We start from the raw sequence: 21,173 nt of genomic DNA on the forward strand, positions 1-21,173 counted from the left end.
ACAATATGCAGGGTACTCTGAAGGACAAAGATAATGTGTAGCAGGAATCCTGTTTTAATCCTGTGGGTCAGGGAAAGTGTCATGAAAGAAAAGATATTTCAGGACCTGGTGAGGACAGGGGTTTGGCCTTGTGGAAGAGAAAGCATTCCAAGGCTGGGGGCGGGGCAACATGGACAAAGGCTCTGGGATCATTTTGCACTAGATGAGATCCAAAAAAGAAAAATAATTGATGTCTTTTTTTGAAAAGGAAGGTGTGGTGTAGCAGATGTTTTACATAATCACCTGTTTCCCCTAAGACAGTGGTTGGCAAACTGCAGCTCGAGAGCCACATGTGGCAATTTGGCCCCTTGAGTGTGGCCACGCAGTTTCAATCGCACTGTATGTGCGCGCCCGCACGTGGTATTTTGTGGAAGAGCCACACTCAAGGGGCCGCAGTTTGCCAACCACTGCCCTAAGGAGTGGGGCCACAACATTAGTAACAAAGAAACAGAATTTCTGGAGGATGAGGCCCAGAAATCAGGATTTTAAAAAGATTTCCAGGTAATTCTAATGTGCAGCCAAGGTTGAGGACCAGTGCCCTAAGGGCAGGCTATGTTGGTGCTATATAATTTTACCAATGTGAATGAAAGGGGCCACATGCTGACCTGACTAGCTCAGGGAAGGCCTGCATGGCAGTCTTGCAAACTCAGAGACCTGAAGTAACCACAAAGGATGGTCTGAAATTAAACTTTAACTGAAGCAGTTATGGTGGGCAGTCACCTCCTAGGCTGGTATCTTCCCTGACAAGGTCAATCTTTACCTTGACTGAGTTGATTGTCTTTTTGCATCTATGATAACATATCCTTGCAATGCCAGAGTAACTTGTAACTTCCCTTTTTTCAGGACTACTCAGGGCACAACCAAATGCCCTGGGTGCCAGGACAGATTACCACAAGTTCCTTCATTGTTATTGTTATCATGTTAATTGTTGACTGTTAACTATCCTGTACCCATCTAAGTAAAAAAAGTATGTGTCTATTATTTTACTTTTCATCCAATCCCAGAGGTCCCCCCCCCCTTTGCTTCCTCCCTCCTCCCTAATCTATCACCAATGGATTTCATATAACCCACTTATGTCTTCTCCTTTGATTGTAAGGTATAAAAATAGATGAAAAACTGCCATTCTCTGGAGCCAATTCATTGAGATTCTGCTTCCTGGCAATTGTCAACAGTTTGGCTCAAATAAACTCACAAAATTCTTTACAGGTTTGAATGTTTTTACGTTAACACCAGCATCATGCAGTATCCATAGAGAATATAGAGACAATTTCTGATTGGAGGAGGCAAAACTTCATGGAGGAAGTTATGTGAGGGGTTTAAAGGATGGGTTGGGCTTCAATAGATGTAAATAAACTAGAGAATAAGAAGCTATAGACCAAACGCATGACTCTAAAATTGTAATATTTTTGCTATTAGCAAGATGGCAGAATTTTTTTGTTCGTTTTTCTCTTAGGTCCCTTCTCTGGGCTCCTGAAAGCAAAGCATGGAATCTGCTGCCAGAACTGCTTCTAATAAAGTTGTCCTGTTTACAGGTTTTTGATAAGCTGTTTTTATTCTTGAATAAATAAGAAACGATGCCATTGTCCCCTACAAAATAGCTCAGGCTTTACTTGAACAAAATCTGTTTGGAAATGTTAAGCTGGTTTCACAGAACTAATATGCCTCAAGGTGGTCATTCTCTCTGGATTAAAGCTGTGGAACAATTGTGGCTCCTGTTACAAGGAAAATAACAAAAGGCCATTATGAAAAGGGACAACAATCTCTGTTCCCAGAGGGGACTGACAAGCTGAAAGTCCCCCTCTACAAGCCAACACAAAAGCCTGATTGCCTCCAATTGTTTGTTTATGTAAATCAAAGGCAACCATTAATTCTGCTAGTGGGACTGCTAAGCAGCAAAGAAGGTGGCGATTGGCCCAAATCTTGCTCATGGGCTGGTGGCAAATCTGACAAATCCTATTGCTTTTATTCTAAATGCTCTCTGGGCACCTTTAGAAAAAGAAGCTTGTTATGTGCTAAAGTAAAAAAAAAATTGTATTCTTAGAGTCAGAGTTGGAACCATAGGACTTGAAGGCAAGAAGACTTATCGAGGATCGGTTTACTCAGTTTCCCCAAAGCTCTCTCTAAATTGGACTCAACTGTACATCATGACGGATGTTCCAGTGACATTTAGGCAGGTTGAGTGTAATGGGGATACACCACCTGAAAACGGTAACCCACCAATCCCCAAAACCAGTGATGAGGTCAGAGATGTGGATGGCACCGCACCATACCACAGGGTGGAACCGAGTCTTGAAGATTTGCCCACAGAAGGAAATCAGGAGAAAAGTGAAAAATTACAAGGGAAGATGCTGCTCAACTGGCCCAAGGATGAGAAGACTCTAAAAGGTAAAACATTTTCCTTCTTTTCAATTTGCTTGATTTGATTTGTAAACTCATCCAGGATTCTTTTGATAAATTGTCATGACAGGAATGTGATGTACATCCTCCCACCCCCATCGCTGTCCAGATGTGGCCCCTTTTGCTACTGGGGCTGCATAAACTTGTGCCTCGGGTTAAATCCAGGCTTATCTACTTGATAGCTCTGTGATCCTGGACAACTTTCCTAGCCTCCTGAAGACTTAGTTATCAAAAGGCAGAATAATGACATTTGTCAGGTTGTTGTGAGGATTACTCAGTATTGGTTAAATGTTAGCTACTGTTATTTATTATTCTTATGGACAGCTCCATTATTATTTGAGCAAAAGGAATTCAGAATTTCCAATTTTTCTTCTAAATATACCATAAAGTGTTTGAATCATGGTTATATACCTTAGATATGAAAGGAAGATTAGCATTATGTTTATAAATAAAAGGAACCAATGAAAAAATGAGGGGGAAGAGTGAAATAGTTATTTTTAGTAATCACAGTTAAAAATCAATTGTTAGAGTCTGAATTGATCATTTATTTAACCCTGAACTACTTAAGCATTAAAATATTAACCTAGTGTGCTTCCCCCCCACACCAGAAAAACCAGAAGAGCATCTCTTCATTGTTCATAAGGCCATCACAGATCTTTCTCTCCAAGAAACCAGTGTTGATGAAATGACATTCAGAGAAGGTAAGAGGAACTGCTCCATTTTGTACACAATTTGTCTGACTGGGTGTGAGTGACAGTTTTGGCATGGGATGTTGTGTGAGTGTAGTGCTGAGAAAGCAACCCAGGCAATGCCTTCCAAAGCTCAATGCTGCTGTTGGCAGATAAGGGAGTCTTGATTATCTGTGGGTTCCACCTTAGAAAGTATTCTAGAAGCTTCAAGACAGACTACGTGGATTGGTGTAACTGATTGTCACATTTTGACCTGACAATATGTCTGTCATCTGTCTCTTAGTAAGTTAGTCCACTAAATCAATGTTTTTTAAATTTATTTAGTATCTCAAAATCTGTGTGAGTCAACTTGTGAAATATAAATGTTTTCAAAAGGGTTTATCCTAAAAGTTTACCATTGACATACAGTTTAAAATAATTTTATAAATTTATTTGGTATAAAGGAAAATTCCAAGCCTCTGAGGCAAACACAAAATGGTTACCTAATTCTTGTCAAAGAAATCTCCCAGGTGGTAATTTTAATTGTATTTTTCAGAATAAAAGCATTGTGAGAATAAAAAACAAACAAACATTGATTTTTAAGTGACTATATTGTATTTCAAATAAACTCAAGAGACTAAGAGACACAAGATCATTTAGACTTCTCTTCTAAGGAGACATCTATATTCAAGAAATTTCCAAATACAGAGAAGGATAAAAACCTATTAATTAATAATGTGTGTCCTCTCTTGCAGCCATAATCCTCTTATCTCAAAACTGAAGTCAGCTTGTTAGACCTAAGCAATTTAGTTTAGTTAGGACCTTAACAGGAAAAATATTGATGAGATTATTGGTTGAATTTAAACATCACATACTAGTAAAATAATAGATGCCAGGGAAGACATGGATGTGATTGGCAGTTTCCTGGGTTTGTCCACTTTGTCTGGACACCTCTCAGACTGCCACTGACCACAAGCAGTGGTCCGCTGTGTAGACACATAAGGAAGAATGTAGTAAACAACAGGCCTTGTCCAGCTCTTACCTTATCACCGATAATCAGTCACTTAAGCCCCTGTGAAATGAACTAACACACTTTGCCCTGATCTTTGTGCTTCCAATGTAGGTTTTGAAAGCAGGGATCTCAATTTTCATCTAGAGCCCCTTTCAAATTTCTAATCAGGAATTCTAGTGGAGACAACATTTTTCTAGGATGTTTCATTTTTATCATATAGAGAACAAAAGCAGTCTGGATTTTCAGAGTTGTGGGTCTAAGGGTGAATTTTTCCCTGAATGAATCCTTTTGTTTTTGGTGGAACATATGTTTTTCCTGAAAGCTAGAGGTATATGTTTTGTTGTTTTGTTGCCTTTTATGTTCACAATGACAAGCAGCTATAAAGTCTCCAAAGAGAACATTCCTGGGTTAAAGAAAAATAGAAAGATGCTAAAAATATTGAAGAAAAACTATAATTTAAATTCAAGAAGTAATTTCATGCATGACAACTCCATGCCCGAGTCATGAATATGAGCAAAAAGATCATTTTATTTGGTTCTTATGGAAAAAATAAAACAAAACAAAGTTCAATATTCTCATGCACATTTATTTATAGAGTAAACAACATGGGCTGGGTATCTGTGCACAATGAGTTAGAAGTGAAAAATCCATCTTCAACTCTATCTCTTTTTGTAAGTTTACCACTTGACTCCTCTAGTTGGGAAAACAAAAGAATAAAAAGAGAATGAAAAATATTTGATGGAAATGAACTTGTGAACATCTTTCAGTGAAAATAGAAAATTGTGGCGGGGAAGGGCAAAGAGAAACCTCATCTCTCATTTTAGGTCAAGGCTCTTAGAGTGTTGAAAGGGAATAGTGGACCCAGGCCTGACAAGGACTCAACACAGGCTGTCTTTCTGAGTCATGCGCACTGCAGACAGACGCTTCCTACACAAGTCCTCTGGGGTGAAAGCTCACAGAGCTACCTCTACTCTCTGATAATTAATTCTTTTTGCATTCTCTATAAATATTGTTGGGAGTATCCTAATATGATCCGTTTGCAAAGTGAAGTTTGCAATGAATTAAGCCTTTTAAAAATCAGGACATGGTACCAAACAACTTGAATTAATTAGTTGTCATTAGGGACATGTCTAAAGCAATAGGCTAATCTAGCACTATGTAAATATGACTCAACATTATTTTTAAATCTTGGCTCTCTAGAAATTCATAGCAGGTATCAGACTAAAGTGTGTGTGCTTTGTGGGTTTGGTTTAGCCTCAGTTTGTGACTTCTGACCATCTGTGGTCCTCTGTTCCTCCTTCTATACCTGGTACCTTAGGGCAACTCTGAGAAGCGTGGGGGCAAATACTGAATGTGCTACTCTGAGCATGACAGACAGGGGCCGTCCTTGTTTTTACTATTGGAAGGAAGCCATCTTCATTTCCCTGTGAGATATTTTTCTAATTTTCCCTGAGGGGTGTGTGTGTGTAAGATATAGGTCCAAATATTTATTTTACATATTCACATTTAGTCATGACAAGCTAGACATGTTTTTAGAAGTGTGTCTTAGTGAATACCGGTCTCACAACAACAACAACAAATCCATAGTCAAGTGAGGTTGAGTTGCTAACTTTCTTGGAGATTTACAATATTCTTTAGCATTTGAAAGGCTTGGATGAATTCTGAGGAAGCTCACTTAACAGTGTTAAATGCAATGTTTTCCAAATGAATTTGATGGACTAGCCCATTGTATGGTATAAAATAGTAACCCACACAATAGTATTTCATAAAACAAATGTGGGGAAATGATTGTCCAGAAAAATAATTTGGAGAACAACATCTGAGTTTTTGGAATCTCTGCACATCTCAGCTATCAATTGATTTTGCTACAGGGCATCCGTGGAAGAAGATTCCTCTGAGCAGCAGTAACCAGGAAATAAGTAGACAAAAGGAGAGGATTGCTGAACAACCTCTAGAAGAACGAGAAGTTGGGGATAGGAAGAGCAAAGCTTACCAGGCAACTGAAATCGAATGGCTGGGATTTCGAAAAGCTGGCCAAGTCGATGTGTTGCATGACGAGGAGCAAGAGGTTTGGGATGAAGAAACTAACAATGAAGATGATGATGAAGATGAAGTTCGAGTGATAGAATTTAAGGAAAAACACGTAGAGGGTTCTCACTTCAAAGAGGAAGGTGATCCAAGTGAGGACTCCCCGCTGAGCAGCCCCAGTTCCCAACCTGTGACCCCTGATGAGCAGCCACCTTTTGGGAAGAAGAGCGATATTTCCAGAAATGCTTATTCAAGATACAACACAATATCCTACCGGAAAATCAGGAAGGGGAATACCAAGCAAAGAATTGATGAATTCGAGTCTATGATGAATTTATAAACTAACTGGATCTGAGAAGTTCTCAGCCCCACTAAAGCAAAAGCTAATTCTGTTTTCCCAAGATGCATCTTTGTATCCCTTAAGTCAGCTATCCTCTTTAAAGATGTGGAAGCTTCCTTTCTGTTTCACTGTAGAATAATGTGGAAATAACCCTAGGCAAAATTCAGTCTGGTAACTTCAGATCAAAAACCTTTACGTTTATTTACGGACATTTGCTTTTTAAAACTTCACTAACATAGCACATGTGATAAGCCCTGAACAGCTGGAACCCCTGGGGAATCTGGCATGATTTGGCTTTAAAAGGAGCAGCGCTGGGAAATACAGTCATTCTGTGCAGAGACCTATTTGATATGATTCCTGTATTTCTTTTGGGGTCTTTCTTCCTGTACCCTGAGGCTGCTAGAAAGTCTGTTGTTAACCCTTTCTTAACTTTTAAGCACTATTTTATAGACTCGGCCAGTAAACTTTTCAAAAGACTTTGCCTTTCCTATTACCTTCAAAAGCGATTTTAAGTGGTTTCCGTGGCATCTGCAGAGTGAAAATTTGGTACAGGCTTCTTCCTCACTGTTACCATTCACTGAATTTTCTCACTAGAGGAGCTGAGCAATTGTGAGTCCGGAGAATTCTGTTTACTGAATGTTGCCTTTATGCTCTCAAGATGAATTAAATCCATTGTGAGGTTGGTACAGGGAGGGGCTACACAATTGGTGGGCAACAGACTAAAGAATTATATTGGATAGTTTTATTTCTGTGACAAAATAAAATCTTGTCTAGCAAAGTGAAAGTCATTAAAAATGAAAATGAGCGCCTTAGTACGTCTTAAAAAAATACCCCCTCTTTATTATCACACTTTTCCTTATTAATTATATCTCAGAATAATTTTCTTTCCTTAGAAACCTGAGACAACTCTAGTCATAACTGTACTAGTTACTATGAAAATGGAAATAATTATCTTAGAATATTCTCAAAGTAGAGTGTGAGCATGCATTTTTAGTGAGAAAGCTCTGATAGTTGTTGGGAAAATATGATTCACTGGACTTCAGCCCAAATCGAGATGCTTAAATGGAGTTTCATCAAACCAATGTGTCAAATAATGTATTGAATATTTATGAAAAAGGAGAGTCTATATTTATATAGATTTCTTAGGTAGTTTCATAATTTTTTATTTCACGCTTCCATATATATTATCTGGTATTTTCTGTCTCCACAGATAAAGATATTTTTTGGCCCCGCAAATAAAAAGACAATTCCTTATTGTCTGAATGTAATACAGTCTTCATTGTACTAGTCAACTCTTTGTTTCTTTCTTTTTTATTTTGTAAAAAAAAACCCGGTTTCTCCCTTCTTAGATTATTGCTTATTTATGTGTAACAAATCCTACCCATTTTAATGGCAATTTCTTTCATTCTTCCTGGTCATGTAATATATTTCCATAGTATCATGTACTTTTAGTTAGTGTTTACAAGGCTCAATTTTGAAATAAGATTGCAGTGTTCCTCTTATTCTTTCAAACAGATACTTTGCAACCTGAATGTATAAATGTTCTGCCATCCTTTATCAGTAGAACCAGTAGCTTTCATTCTTGACAAGGCAAGTTTTCAGATAAAGCTAAGGAAATCAGGTCTTTATTAATAAACGTGGATAGAAAATGAATGCACTAGATCAATTTCCTGTTTATTTAGATCCTCTAAACCTGTCCATCAGGACAGCCTAGTTTCTTTTCTGGATTACTGATGACCCCTACAATTTTCTATTTAACTTCAAAGCTCAGTGTTGCGTTAGCCATCACAGAACAGGATTGTATTGTTAATCTACCATGAACAGGGCCTATATTTTAAATTATTCCAAGGGAGATGATGATGTGGTCTATGGCCTTTTGATATGGCCAAGCAACTAGCTCTTTTGCAGCTCCAACGCATATATATATATAGTAACCCTGGCCTTTTTAGCTTTGTGCTTTTACCAGACAATGCAGCATGAAAGATTTTGTCAACAAAGATTCTTCAGGGCATATTTGATGAGTACATACTTAATGCTCATGGATGAGGCAATGTAGTTGCAAAAGAACAATGAAAATATTCTTCTTTTAAAATGTATTTTTATTGATTTTAGAGAGGGGGGAAGAGAGAGGGAGAGAGAGAGAAAAACATCAATGTGAGAGCAAGACATCTATTGGCTGCCTGCTGCACACCCCCCACTGGGAATTGAGCACAACCTGGGCATGTGCCCTGTCTTGAATCAAACCAGCAACCTGTTCATGCATGGGATGATGCTCAACCAATTGAGTCACACTGGCCAGGGCTGAAACTATTCTTTGACATTGCCCTTGCTGCTGCCATTTTACATTAAGGCCACAGAGTTAGGTGGCCATAAATAACATGACAGTGTTGGGTGGCTATTTGATTCTTTGTAACCAAGGAAAGACAAGGGACTGGTTTAGATTGCATGAGGGATATTATCACATTAGAATACAAATTGGTAACTCTACAGGAAAGTTTACCACTTTTGTGATTCAAGGTTCTGGGTTGGAAGAAGGACTCTGGTATTCTGGAGGAGGGAGAGTTGATTTATTGTGAGAATGCTGATATTTCTTACATGACTTTTAATTTTCTTCAGTGGCTGGATGAACAGGAATTAATAACAGCTCTATTTCTCTGTCAATTTAAAATGTACCTTTAATATAAGGCTAATTTTGAAGACACAGAATATGTCACAGTCTATCCATCCAGTAACAAATTAATTAAAGAACTTCTGTGTCTGACTTGTTCTCAATAAAAATTTGGATCCTTGTTTTTGGTGTCTAGATTTTATTTTCTTTAGCTGCCCTTTAAAATTGAGAAAAAAACCTTGCATATCAGCAGCTATTAAGAAGATCAATAAATGCTGCTTCAGAAATCAAGAGAACATGCTATTTCAATTCATTTGCATTGTTTATTTCTATAGGTCTTCAAATGATTGTATATGTGATTGCAAACATTTCTAATGGCTAGTATGTAATGTTCATGAAAATTTTCTATTATTTTTACAGGAACTGAGCTATTGTTTTAGATGCATCTTAACTCCAAAACTTGAAAAAAAAAATCTTTGTAGTCATGAAGGTAATATATGTAAACTATGCTAATGCTTTTATAGTAATTGTTTCTGCATATTTACATGGGGTAGTACTCTTGGTACACTTACAAATGGCAAATGGATATTTAAGTTTTTCAAAGTGATATGAAAAATATTTAAAATAAGTAATAATAGAGAATTATAGGAAAAGATGAAGCACTTGAGTGTAATAAAGAAGAAATATGTTTGGCCATATGAGAAAGGCAACTGCATTTTTTAAAGCTTGAACTTTCATTGTTCTATAAAAACAAAAAGGGCTATAAAAAGTAAGATAAAAAGGTATAGCAAACATTTGCTAATATTACAATATCAGACTGTATATATAAAAGGCTAATATGCTAAGTGTCTGACCTGTTGCTATGTTGCCCACTGACCACCAGTGGGAAGACGCTCAATGCAGGAGCTGCCAAGCTGCAGTGACTTGGCAGTGGCGGTTCTCAGGTGAAGCACCCCGAAACCAGAGAGGAGGGAGTCCGAAGGGGCCACGCCATTCCATCTTCTGCCATGGATTATGTTGTTGCTGGGGCACTGCTGGCCCCGAATCTGGCTTACTGCATACTTGTGTTTGCGTTCCACACCCTGTACAACAGCAACTTTGCAGAGTGCCCTCTTGCACTCCGGGACCCCTCAGGGGATGTCGGAAAGCTGGTTTCGGCCCAATCCCAGCAGGCCAGACTGAGGGACCCCCACCTGCCAGAGGGACCCTGCTCACTTCATAGGGAGGGGCAGTGGGAGGTTGCTCCAGGCCCAGCCCATCTTGCCCAGTCCCGCCCATCAGCCACCTTTTAATTAATTTAAACATGCACAAATCCATGCACCAGGTCACTAGTAACATAATAAATATGAATTCCAAAATGTGTATACAGCTCATAAAGAACACGAGGTGACTAGACCATACAATCAACAGAAACTCAGTGACATGGGTAGAAATCAGCAGAAAGAATCAGTCAGATACATGGCAAACTACATAATCAAATGTTAATGTCTAGTAATTAATTGCCAGCTAAGGAAATTTTTGAAAATGAATTTGGAAAGTGATTTAGATTTTTACTTAGAAACTTCAAAATCAAACATCATATGTTTGCTTCCTTTATAATAACTTCAGTTGGTCAGAGGCAGAAACACTGGGTACTTAAAAAATATTCAAGTTAACTCCAAATTCCTGTATACTCCATAGTTTTAATCTAGTTCTCCCCATTGACAAATGTTTTCAGATAATCAAAAAATTCACTAATTTGACCTTTGCCTCCTCTCATTTTTATCACCACCTCTTATAGCTTAATGTGTATAAAACCAGCAACATTTGGGCAGTTGTTTTGAAGGAGAGGAGTTAAGGCATGTGTATAACCCTAACCTGAATAACAAACATTTTGAAGATTTAGGGTTTGATTACTCCTTTCAAGTATGAAAAACAATACCCAGAGTGAAAGTCCACCTGTACTTTTGTCCAGAAAGCCAGATGCAGACAGAGCTATGCACTTAAAAAGAGAGTTAAAAATATCAAAACCTATTTTTTTATTTTCTTTTTTTTTAAGTAGAAACTCTTGGTTTTACTTTCTCCCAATTCAAAGCATAAAATATAGAGACTCATATATACATATATATGCATAAAAATAAATATATGTGTGTATTTGTATATATTCATATATTTGTATATATTCATATATACAAACATGCACATATCTTTAAAAAGAAATATTTTTTCAATAGTCAAGTGAAGATCTGCTATCAAAAATTTTAGTTTCAATATCTAATATAAAGGCTATATATATATATATATATATATATATGTATATATATATATATATGTATATATATATATACATATATTACGACTAATATTCTAAAACTGGCAAATATCTATCAATCAATAATAAAATAGAAAGCCTCTGTTTTTAAAGAAATTATTTGTTACTTATTTGATGGCAACTGTCATCATTAGGGACTCAGCATATTAGCAGAGTTGCTCTATTTGCTGGAAAATGAGAATTTCATGTGTCTTTTTGCAAAGCAAAGATTCACTTAATCTTGCAAAGAGACCTTAATTGGAGTGGTAATTATTAGTTCACTCATTAGGTTGAAAACAGAGGCAGTAAGTCTCCTTAGTGAAGTGGTATTTTTTTCTTTTTTTTTTTTTAGATACAGGCACCACCAACACCTGAAATACCATCCAATAAACCTCATCAGGAGTATATAATACTTTACTTGGTTTATTCAAACCTGTCCATGAGCTGGCTATTTGCCAAAAATAAATATTTTCTACATTAGCTTTGGTTAGTGTTCCTTTTCTTGTTGCAAGACATTTTGGCTTGTAGGAATTGTTGAGTAACCTATGCAAAAGTTGTTTGTTGCAAAAACACTACGGTGGCAACACATAGAAGTAAAAATTACAAGTCTCGATTTATGCTTTAAATTAAAGGACTCCTCAATTGTTCACTTCCCACCTTTGTTCAAATCTGTCAGCTTTGATTAATGCTTAGGGGAAGAAAGAATTGGTAATATTCAAAGAGAAGCAATCTCTCTATAGCCACTTCTCCCTCTCATATTTATTCCAGAAAATGGAAAAGAATGTGACCAACATGAAGTCAAGGAGATGGACCACAGCAAAGCATGTGGGGATGGCTATCCGTAAGCTACACTTCAGTTGTTTAACAGAAGGGGTGCAACTTCTATTTCCTGACTGTAGAGCATCCAAGAGTGAAAACAAAGAGGTTTGATTCCACAACCTTTTAACTGAGCTCCACTGAGCTGACTGCCTACTTAAAAAAAAAAAGAAAAATCATAGTAATATGGCATAATGAAGAGACTTTCTTTCCTCTTTTTTTTGAGCCACATAGAATAAAAATTAGGTTTTTAGCTATTACAGTGGGATGACATTAGACAATCCCTCTCAAGAGCCATCCTTTTGTCTGCATAATGAGGAGAATGAGACCTACCTCTCTGAGTTGTGCACAACATTGAGCTGTGCCTAGCACATAGTAGGTACTCAAGGTAATTTGTTTTCATTTTTTTCCCATTTACTCCTTGTCATTTTCTTGCTTTTATCCAAGGTATTGGGCCTTCATCTGAGGCATAATTTATTTCCTGTGTTTGCACGTGGAAGTTAAATTAAAGGTGTTAAAACAAATAAAGATGGTACTATCTGGTACATCTCAACCCCATTATCTTGCATGAGAGCCTTCTGAAGATCACTGTAAGCTATTCATGAAATCAAGGTTGCCCAGGGAAATGGAATTCCTATACTCTAACAATATTTTTGCCCCTTTACAATTCCTAAGGCCATACTAGAAACAAGATGTTTTAAAAGCTAAGAGAATATTTCCAAATTAGTGTGGAGAAGCCAACAATGCATTGTGATCATGATACATGATGGTTTTTGGCCCAGTGAGTGACAGCTAATTGAATGTCAGCAAGCAGAATTGAGGAAATTTGGTGCTGGTGATAAAACATCGTTGTACCAACAACAGCTGTGCCATCCTTTGGGGAGATTGGGGTAGAAGCTTTGGGTAGCTGCTGAAAAAGAGAAAGAAATTGTACAAACTGAAAAGCTCAGAAGCACTCAGATGGTTTGGTAAGTTAGTTTTTGGTCAACTCAAGTCAATCAAGGAAAAACTGTGAAGTCCCCAATAATACAGCCCCGATAGAAAAATTCTGGGCTAATAAGGGTCCTATTGTGTCCCTTCCAAGGGTTTTTCATTAGAAGTATCAGAAGACCTTATAGCACTTTTACCTCTATTGCAGCCTTCTGAAAACAAAATTTATAGGGCAATGCTTAAAAAAAAATTTGGTAGTAGATTTTACAGCTAGCACTGGCAAGGTCAGGCCTAGAAGATTCTTAACTAGTGATTAGTTATTTGAATTTTAGAGGAATTGAAAGTATACATGCTGAACGCTGGTTTTAAAATTCTACCCAAGAACAAATATGTGATGTATGAAAACAATCCTTTGTTGTCTTGACAATATAGATTTAAATATAGCTTCATAAGATAAGTATGTCAAAGTAAAGTCGGGAAGAACATACACTGAACAGACTCAAAGGTTTTTTTTGAGAAAAACATTCAAATTTCTTCTGCTGTTATACCCGAAGTGGAGTGTATGCAAACCATAATTACTCTTTTTCTGAGCAGAGTTGACATTTTTGATGGAATCTGTTTTTGAATAAAAATACAGTCTTTAGACTGGGGGAAAATAACTGTTCAACATTTTTCAGTTACATGAAGAATCACATGAAGCACCTAGTATATTCAGTTTGGTCAGCAATTTAATTAGACATTTGGCAACCACCTTGTGTTTTATTCCCCTACTTGGCTCTGTATTGAAAGAATTAGCTCATTTTCTAATCATTCTCTTATCTCATCTGCAATGTCAATTATTTGAAAAAAGCATCCCAAATATGATGCAAATATGCAAAACTGTTTCCTCTTCTGATTCTTGGTTATTGCTCTGCTCTTGTGGATTTAATTGGGAATTAAAAATAAATTTTAAATATGTTTTTATTAATTTTTTAGAGAGAGAGAAAGGGAGAGGGATAGAAAGATAGAAACATTGATGAGAGAGAAACATCTCGATTGGCTGCCTCCTGCAAGCCTGTTGTTGGGGATCAAGCCCAAAACCTGACCAGGAATTGAACCAGGGTCCTCTTGGTTCATGCTCAACCAGTCAACCACAACGGCCAGGCTAAAAATAAATTTTAATTAGGAAATCAGAACTAAAGACACGCAGGTTTAGCCCTGGCCTGTGTGTCTCAGTTGGTTGGACCATTGTCCCATGCATCAAAAGGAGGTTCAATTCCTGGTCAGGTGCATGCAGGAGGCAACCGATCGATGTCTCTCTCTCTCTCTCTCTCTCTCTCTCTCTCTCTCTTAAAAAAAATCCCCAGGTTTATTATCTCTTCACCTGAACAAAGTTTTTTGTTTGTTTGTTGTTGTTTTTTTAAGTATTAACAAGCATATAGCATGGTTATGGTTATTTTCCAGAGATCCACCCCCAGCAAAATGGTTTCTCATCTCTTTTATAGAAATGCTGTGGGATAGGTTGTGTAGGCTGGTGGCCTGGGGCAATAGAATGAGCTCTGTCTCTGGAGATGCAAGTTCTAATCCTGATTCTCTGGTCTGAGATTTTCAGATGGGTGTCAGTTTTCTTACCAAAATGAATGTGGATTTCTAAGATCCTCTCTGATATGCCTAAGTATTGACATACCTAAGATTAGGGCTCAATATAAATCAAAGAAATATTACTTTTCCCCAGTGTTATCCTTAGGTCTACATCTAAGGCTTTATTATTCCCCTCTCTCCCCTATAGGTGTCAGATCCCCTTTCTTTTTTGGCCAAATCTAGGGTAATTTTTTCTTACCTCTCTTCCTAAAGATTGCTTACCTCATTCTCTTCCCCTTTCATTGTTTCCTTCATTTTATTTCTACTTTAAAAAATCTTTAGAGCCCATTTTAGCATACTTTATCCCCATGAATGCTGCTAAATCTAAGGCAGTATTTAATATAAAAGAACCTTAAGATTTTTCAAGGCTCTATTTCTGCTTTATTAGTTTCAACTCCTCATATGTGTTCAGTGATTAAATGAATTTTGGGTTACTCTAGTGCAGTGGTTCTCAACCTTCTGGCCCTTTAAATACAGTTCCTCATGTTGTGACCCAACCATAAAATTATTTTCTTTGCTACTTCATAACTGTAATGTTGCTACTGTTATGAATCATAATGTAAATATCTGATATGCAGGATGGTCTTAGGTGACCCCTGTGGAAGGGTCGTTCGACTGCCAAAGGGGTCACTACCCACAGGTTGAGAACCGCTGCTCTAGTGTATTGTGATCAAGCCTCTTTTACTTTGCCTTTTTGGTTTTTTACTATTCACTAGTCTAGGAAGTTACTAGCATAACCCTTTATTTTGTGTAGTTTTAAAAGCACAAAATGAACTGAAACAATGTCCACATCTATAATTGAATAAGCATTTGACATCCTCAATTAAAAATGTTCCACTGACTCAGACTGGTAAAAAAAGCATCATATAGTAATCTAGATCAAAATCCTGCCACCAAGAAATATCCTATATAATAAAAGCCTAATATGCAAATCAACCTAATGGAGGAAGGACTGGTGGAACAACCGGTCGCTATAATGCACACTGACCACCAGGGGGCAGAAGCTCAATGCAGGAGCTGCCCCCAGCCCGCAGGCCCCAGGCCAGCCAAGGCAGGTGCCAGTGGGGGCCCCCGATTGCCCCACCGGTCACCCCACAGATCGGCCCTGATCACCAGTCAAGCCTAGGGACCCTACCTATGAAATTCAGGCCTCTAGTTATATCAATATTATTCCAAACTGTAAGGTAAACATGAATCTAGTCTGAAGGGATTTTGCCAAAGTGATAGCTGTGTGTTTATGAGTACTTCTAGCCATCAAAACTCAAATAAAATTTTTGATGAAAAAAATAGTAAATAAAGGACCAGGTTCTCTCTATTTGTAGGCCAAAGAGCTGGTTATTATCCAACACAGTCATAATGAATATCATCGTACTTCCCCAAGCACTTCTGTCTTTATTTCTGCGTACCCGATAGACTGTATGGGGAAACTTACAGGCTGAGTTTTAGCACAGGGCAGGAAGCAGGCCATTCAAAAGGACTTCTAGTGCTGAGGAAGGACTCCAATCCTATGTTGGACTGTTTCCCTGAGTTAACTTTTGGTATCTCAAATATTGTGATTTTAGAAAATCTTCTATTCAAGTGCTATTCATTTAAAAAATTTAAACGACCATGGAGAAATATAATCACCAAGTTCACTGTCATTTTCACAGTGTATAATGGGCTCACTAGATAAAAACATCAGTTCCTCTTCAGTCTTCAAAATAGTTTTCAAATTTCCACTTTTGATATGGCTTCTTTGGGTCACAAGCAGCAACTTTCAGAGTTTTCTGAGAAAAATTTCCTTCCAAGCATAACAACTGATGATAGTTTCCAAAAACAATGTGATTCACCTGGAGAGAAAGGGGATCTGAGAATGAGCCACGGTAAAGAAATGGAAACCAATTAAAAAAAAAAAGATAGGTACTTACATTTTTTATTCTTTAGGGATTATCCTGAAGTAAATTAATAACATAATCACAGGCTTTGGACAGTATTAAATTTGTGTCTCTTTCTCAAGCTAAGTTCTCATACTTCAAAGATGAATTTTCTGATCATATGGCTGATTACTATATTATTTAAAGAAAATAGTACCAGATGGCATTTCTATATTTGATGGATGATGGCTCCCTCACTAATGGTAGAAAAGAAAACACACACACACACACACACACACACACACAAACCCACATACCATCACAGATAGTGAGTCAGTTAATTTCTTAATTAACTCTATGCCTTAGAATGCAAATTTAGAATACAAAGTGCTAGATAAATAATGTATTCTATTTATGAGCTCCCTACCATAATCTCTGAGTACATAATGCCTGAGGTCCAGAAAATTTGGATGTAATTAGGAAAAAAGTCAAAGGCAGTTCAGGGTTCTATTATTGCTTAATATGTATTAATATCCTAGAAATGGTTGATGGCCTACTTAGAACTTGCCCATGGCTTTGTAATTTGTTTTTTACCTATTACACTTCTCAACTATCCAGGACTATGACAGAGATGATTTTATATATATATATATATATATATATATATATATATATATATATATATATGGAGAGAGAGAGAGAGAGAGAGTTTTATAATACTTTTTAAAAATTATTAAACAGGGCTGACAATAATTTATTTTAAAGAAGTTCCTGCAAAACTATGTTAAAAAAAATAGACCTCTGGAAAAATCATTCTAAATGCTTTTATCTACTGAATCATTTGTAATGTAATTGAGATTTAACTTAGATGATCAAGCATGTCATTGGGTTAGACCTCTCCACTGAAACTATCGTCAGCATCACCCAGGAGACAGCTAGACATGCTGACTCAGCCTCGCCATAGACCTATGGAATCAGAAGCTGCGCTGTAACAAACTCCCTTGTGGAACTTTGGCAATATGATGCTTGAGTATGCTCAAGGTTTTGTAAAGGAGTTAAACTTGAGCAACATTATCATTGACTACCTACAATGTTCTGCTGCTGGATTGTTAAGAGGTAACTAAAAAACTTGTTCCCAGCACTGGCCGGTGTCTCAGTGGTTAGAGCATCAGCCTGTACATTGAAGGATCTCAGGTTCAATTACAATCAAGGGCACCTACCTGGGTTTCAGGTTTGCTTCCCAAACCTAGTCGGGGCTTGTGTGGGAGGCAACCAGTCAATGTTTCTCTCTCTCTCTCTCTCTCCTCCCCCACCCCCCTCACTTCCCCCTCCCCTGCTTTCCCTTCCACTCTCTCTGAAAAAGCAGTGGAAAAAATATCCTCAGGTAAGGATTAACAACAACAACAAAAACCCCCACACACACCAAAAACGTGTCCCCAACCTAAAGACACATGATGTAGAGGGGTATTCCATTCCCCATGTCCTAGAAGCCACCTATGAAACTATTTACTTTTAGGTGACCTCATTCCGGAGCCTTTGGGGAGGGCTGACCTAGAGAACATCTTTTAAATGCTGGCTTATCAATGCATAACTTTAATAATTCATTGGTATTCAGGGTCAAGCTTACCATTACCTCTCCTCCTTCCATGAAGCTCCCAACTCCTAATGCTTCCTGAAAAGGGAGACATGCCCCTGCCATTCATAGTCTTATTTTGCATTTCTCCCTTTTCTTTTCAAGACTTTCATGTCTTGGGGGACTTAAAAGGGGTAGTATGAAAACTACCAAAATACTGAAAGAAGAAAAAAGACCGTTTTCAAGATATTCATTTCTATGGCATCTAACAGCATGAAAAGGGGAACTCAAGGCAGAAAGCAGCTATATATTGTGTTAAAGTCACAAACAAGGTGGGGGTAAGGGTTTTGTTCTCCTCATATACTGTATTTTCTTTTTCTTTTTCTCTTCTCTCTCTCGCCCTATCTCTACTTTTCTCTCCCTCTTTCTTCCTCTTTCTCCCTCTTTCTTCCTCCTTTGGCACAGGGTTAGAGAAGCAGAAGGTAAGATGTAATTTATTTGATACATATTTATGGATTTTCCCAACACCATAAAACATAAAATTAGCAATTTATGCACTAGTAATTCCTAATTTTTCAGAAAAACTCAGTAATAATCATTATTACTAAAGAGAAAAAATATGCCCCGAAGGAACTGAAATGTAACAGAGAAAATCTAAAGGGGGGAAGGCTGGGGAATGTGTGGCTCAGGCCCTGATTTTGACCTTGGGCAGGAAGAAAATTATCCTGAAAAGAATACTCACTGGCTGTGACATCAAAAGGAATGGAGGCACTCCAAGTAAAAAAAAGTGGGCTTACTTTGGGGCTGTTCCTGAGCAAAATGATGGTCTCCGTATACTCAGTGCATTTAGGGGATTTGGCGGCTACCTCCTAGTGAGATAGTGGGAAATCTGAGAAGGCAGTCCTGACATTATTTCTGCCACTCCAACATCCTACATCAATGCTTATGACTTTGTACCCCTGTTGAAACAGAATTGGGAAAAGCTCAGAGGACTTTGAGGGACGAGGGTATCGCAGGGATGTTCTGGTAAATATGAACCATCGGACCGCTGGAAAAACACCCCTGATTTGTGGCATGGATGTAAATACTCCCACCGTGGCTGGTTTGAATTTACCAAAGCAGGTTCCCTGAAGGTGCAGTTGGCAAGAGTTGATCACAACCAGCTCCTGCAAGCTGGTGGCAGCTGGCTCCAGCACCCCAGGAGAGCCCAGGTCTCTGGAAACCAGAGGGTGTGAGCAAATGCCCCTTGGAGAAAGGCAGAATGGGGAACCAGATGCATAGAAAAATGCAGGCCCTGGGGAGAGCACACCGCTTCTTACTTTCCCCATACACTCTCCTTGTAAGCTTTTCTGGTAACCGATGCAAACCAATTCTAGCCTATCAGCCCAACTTTTAGCATTGTTAACTGACTAAACAACAACTTTAGAAACAGATGATGATAGCAATACAACCAACAAAACCTGGTGATTTCTATTTAAAATAATTGATTGCCAATAAATTCTTAAAAAAAGATTTGATCATTTACAAAAATATGCCGATCTCTCTGTAAGAACTTTTTCACTGCCTCTGTTGTCACAAACACATTGAAGTCTTCCGATTGGGTTAGCTGCCAGTGAGGGTTTCCTGTCACATTTAGTGGGAAGTTGGATTTGTGGAAGAGAAGAGATACAAATATTTCGCTTACCAGTTCCGAGTGAAAGGCCGATGTGGATTTATGTAGCCATTTCAGCCCTTTGTTTCTGTTATCACAAGGGTGCAGCCTCAAGGCTCCCTGATCAGGGACGGGAGCCAAGCACCATTCTTCATGTTTAATAAGTCTTAACCAGGTGTAATTGAACTGTTGAAGCTGTGGAAGGAATGAGTAAGAGAAAGGTCACCTCAGGTGGAAAACACAAGTCAGGGCTTTGTCCAACATCTTTGCCAGCAAAGGTTAAGAATATAGGCACTCTGGTCAGATGTTTCGTATTTGAATCCGGGTACTACCACTTTCAACACTGATCGTAGGAGCATAATATTAATCCTGTCTAATCTAATTTTTCTCCATTTTTAGTTGGGTAGCAACTTCAACATGTCTGTCTCAGAGGCTTGGGTAATGACTGTCAAGTGTTTCGCACACTTACGGAAGCCCTCAAAAAGCGTTAGTTGCAACAATACACCGTAGTCCAGTTAGTACATATCTGCAAATAAATGTCATTCCAGGAGCTCGGAATGCCAGACAACCTGGTGCTTGAAGTATTGGAACATCCAAATCACCGCAGGATTACAGCCTTGAGCCAGTGGGGCTCCAGGAGATCCAAGTTAGGGTCCTAAATTACCTTGTGGAAATGATTATGCTAGACAATTGGACCCCTAGAGGAAATGTTAAAAATCTTTCTTTGCTGATAATGTGAAGAACTGCTCTGGGAGAAGTCCAGTTTTGGGGAGTCACCAAGGTCTAAAATAAATACCAATTCAGGTAATGGAACCATGTTTTCAATTTTTATTTATTTTCTTCAGTTATTTACAACCTAGTACGATCTGCCTGGTTAATAAACTGTACGGCTCTGGGTCTGTGGAAAATTTTTAAACGTATTAGGAAAAAACGGCTGCTGGTAAAGTCTATCTAAATCAGTGGTTTTCAACCTTCCTAAAGCCGTGACCCTTCAATACAGTTCCTCATGTTGTGGTGACCCCCAATTTCATTGTTACAAATTGAACATAATTAAAGCATAGTGATTAATCACAAAAAAATATGTAATTATATATGTGTTGTCCGATGGTCTTAGGCGACCCCTGTGAAAAGGCCGTTCGACCCCCAAAGGGGTCTCGACCCACAGGTTGAGAACCGCTGATCTAAATGCTTTTATCTAGTGAATCATTGGTAATGTGATTGAGATTTCATTTAGATTATCAAGTATGCCATTGGGGTAGACCTCTCTGCTGAAAGGTCTTACTCCCTGGCATATGCCACTCTGGACCATCATTAGGGTCACCTAGCATCTAGTTGGAAATGCTGAGAA

General features: G+C 38.1%; 2 protein-coding genes across 3 annotated transcripts in view; one reads left to right on the forward strand and one right to left on the reverse strand.

Annotated features, from left to right (window-relative positions):
- Positions 1–2,183: 2,183 nt before the first annotated feature.
- ERMN (ermin) lies at positions 2,184–6,484 on the forward strand. 2 transcript variants are annotated; one of them, XM_006091256.3, is made up of 3 exons: positions 2,184–2,424; positions 3,045–3,137; positions 5,988–6,484. In XM_006091256.3, exons 1-3 carry the CDS (start codon positions 2,184–2,186, stop codon positions 6,482–6,484), a joined length of 831 nt encoding a protein of 276 aa, XP_006091318.1. The 2 variants fall into 2 exon arrangements, with proteins under 2 accessions (XP_006091318.1, XP_023611892.1); XM_023756124.1 differs by having other exon boundaries at positions 3,105–3,137.
- A 9,894-nt stretch (positions 6,485–16,378) lies between these two features.
- The window catches only part of GALNT5 (polypeptide N-acetylgalactosaminyltransferase 5), a 42,368-nt gene continuing 37,573 nt past the window's right edge, over positions 16,379–21,173 (reverse strand). Inside the window, exons 9-10 of the mRNA XM_006091257.3 lie at positions 19,859–20,020; positions 16,379–16,577 (exon numbers count right to left, since the gene is read on the reverse strand). Of these exons, the coding sequence (XP_006091319.1) occupies positions 16,437–16,577; positions 19,859–20,020 (303 nt within the window). The 3' untranslated portion in view covers positions 16,379–16,436. The remainder of the gene's footprint in view (positions 16,578–19,858; positions 20,021–21,173) is intronic.

Source organism: Myotis lucifugus, unplaced genomic scaffold, assembly GCF_000147115.1.
Source record: "Myotis lucifugus unplaced genomic scaffold, Myoluc2.0 scaffold_89, whole genome shotgun sequence".
Classification (NCBI taxonomy): Eukaryota; Metazoa; Chordata; class Mammalia; order Chiroptera; family Vespertilionidae; genus Myotis; species Myotis lucifugus.

What these genes read in the sequence shown, in the direction of transcription:
- ERMN (XM_006091256.3), top strand. Translation starts at nt 2,184, where the DNA reads ATGACGGATGTTCCAGTGACATTTAGGCAGGTTGAGTGTAATGGGGAT. An exon ending in GGATGAGAAGACTCTAAAAG is followed by an intron (nt 2,425 to 3,044) that starts GTAAAACATTTT and finishes CCCCCACACCAG; the next exon opens with AAAAACCAGAAGAGCATCTC. An exon ending in TGAAATGACATTCAGAGAAG is followed by an intron (nt 3,138 to 5,987) that starts GTAAGAGGAACT and finishes ATTTTGCTACAG; the next exon opens with GGCATCCGTGGAAGAAGATT.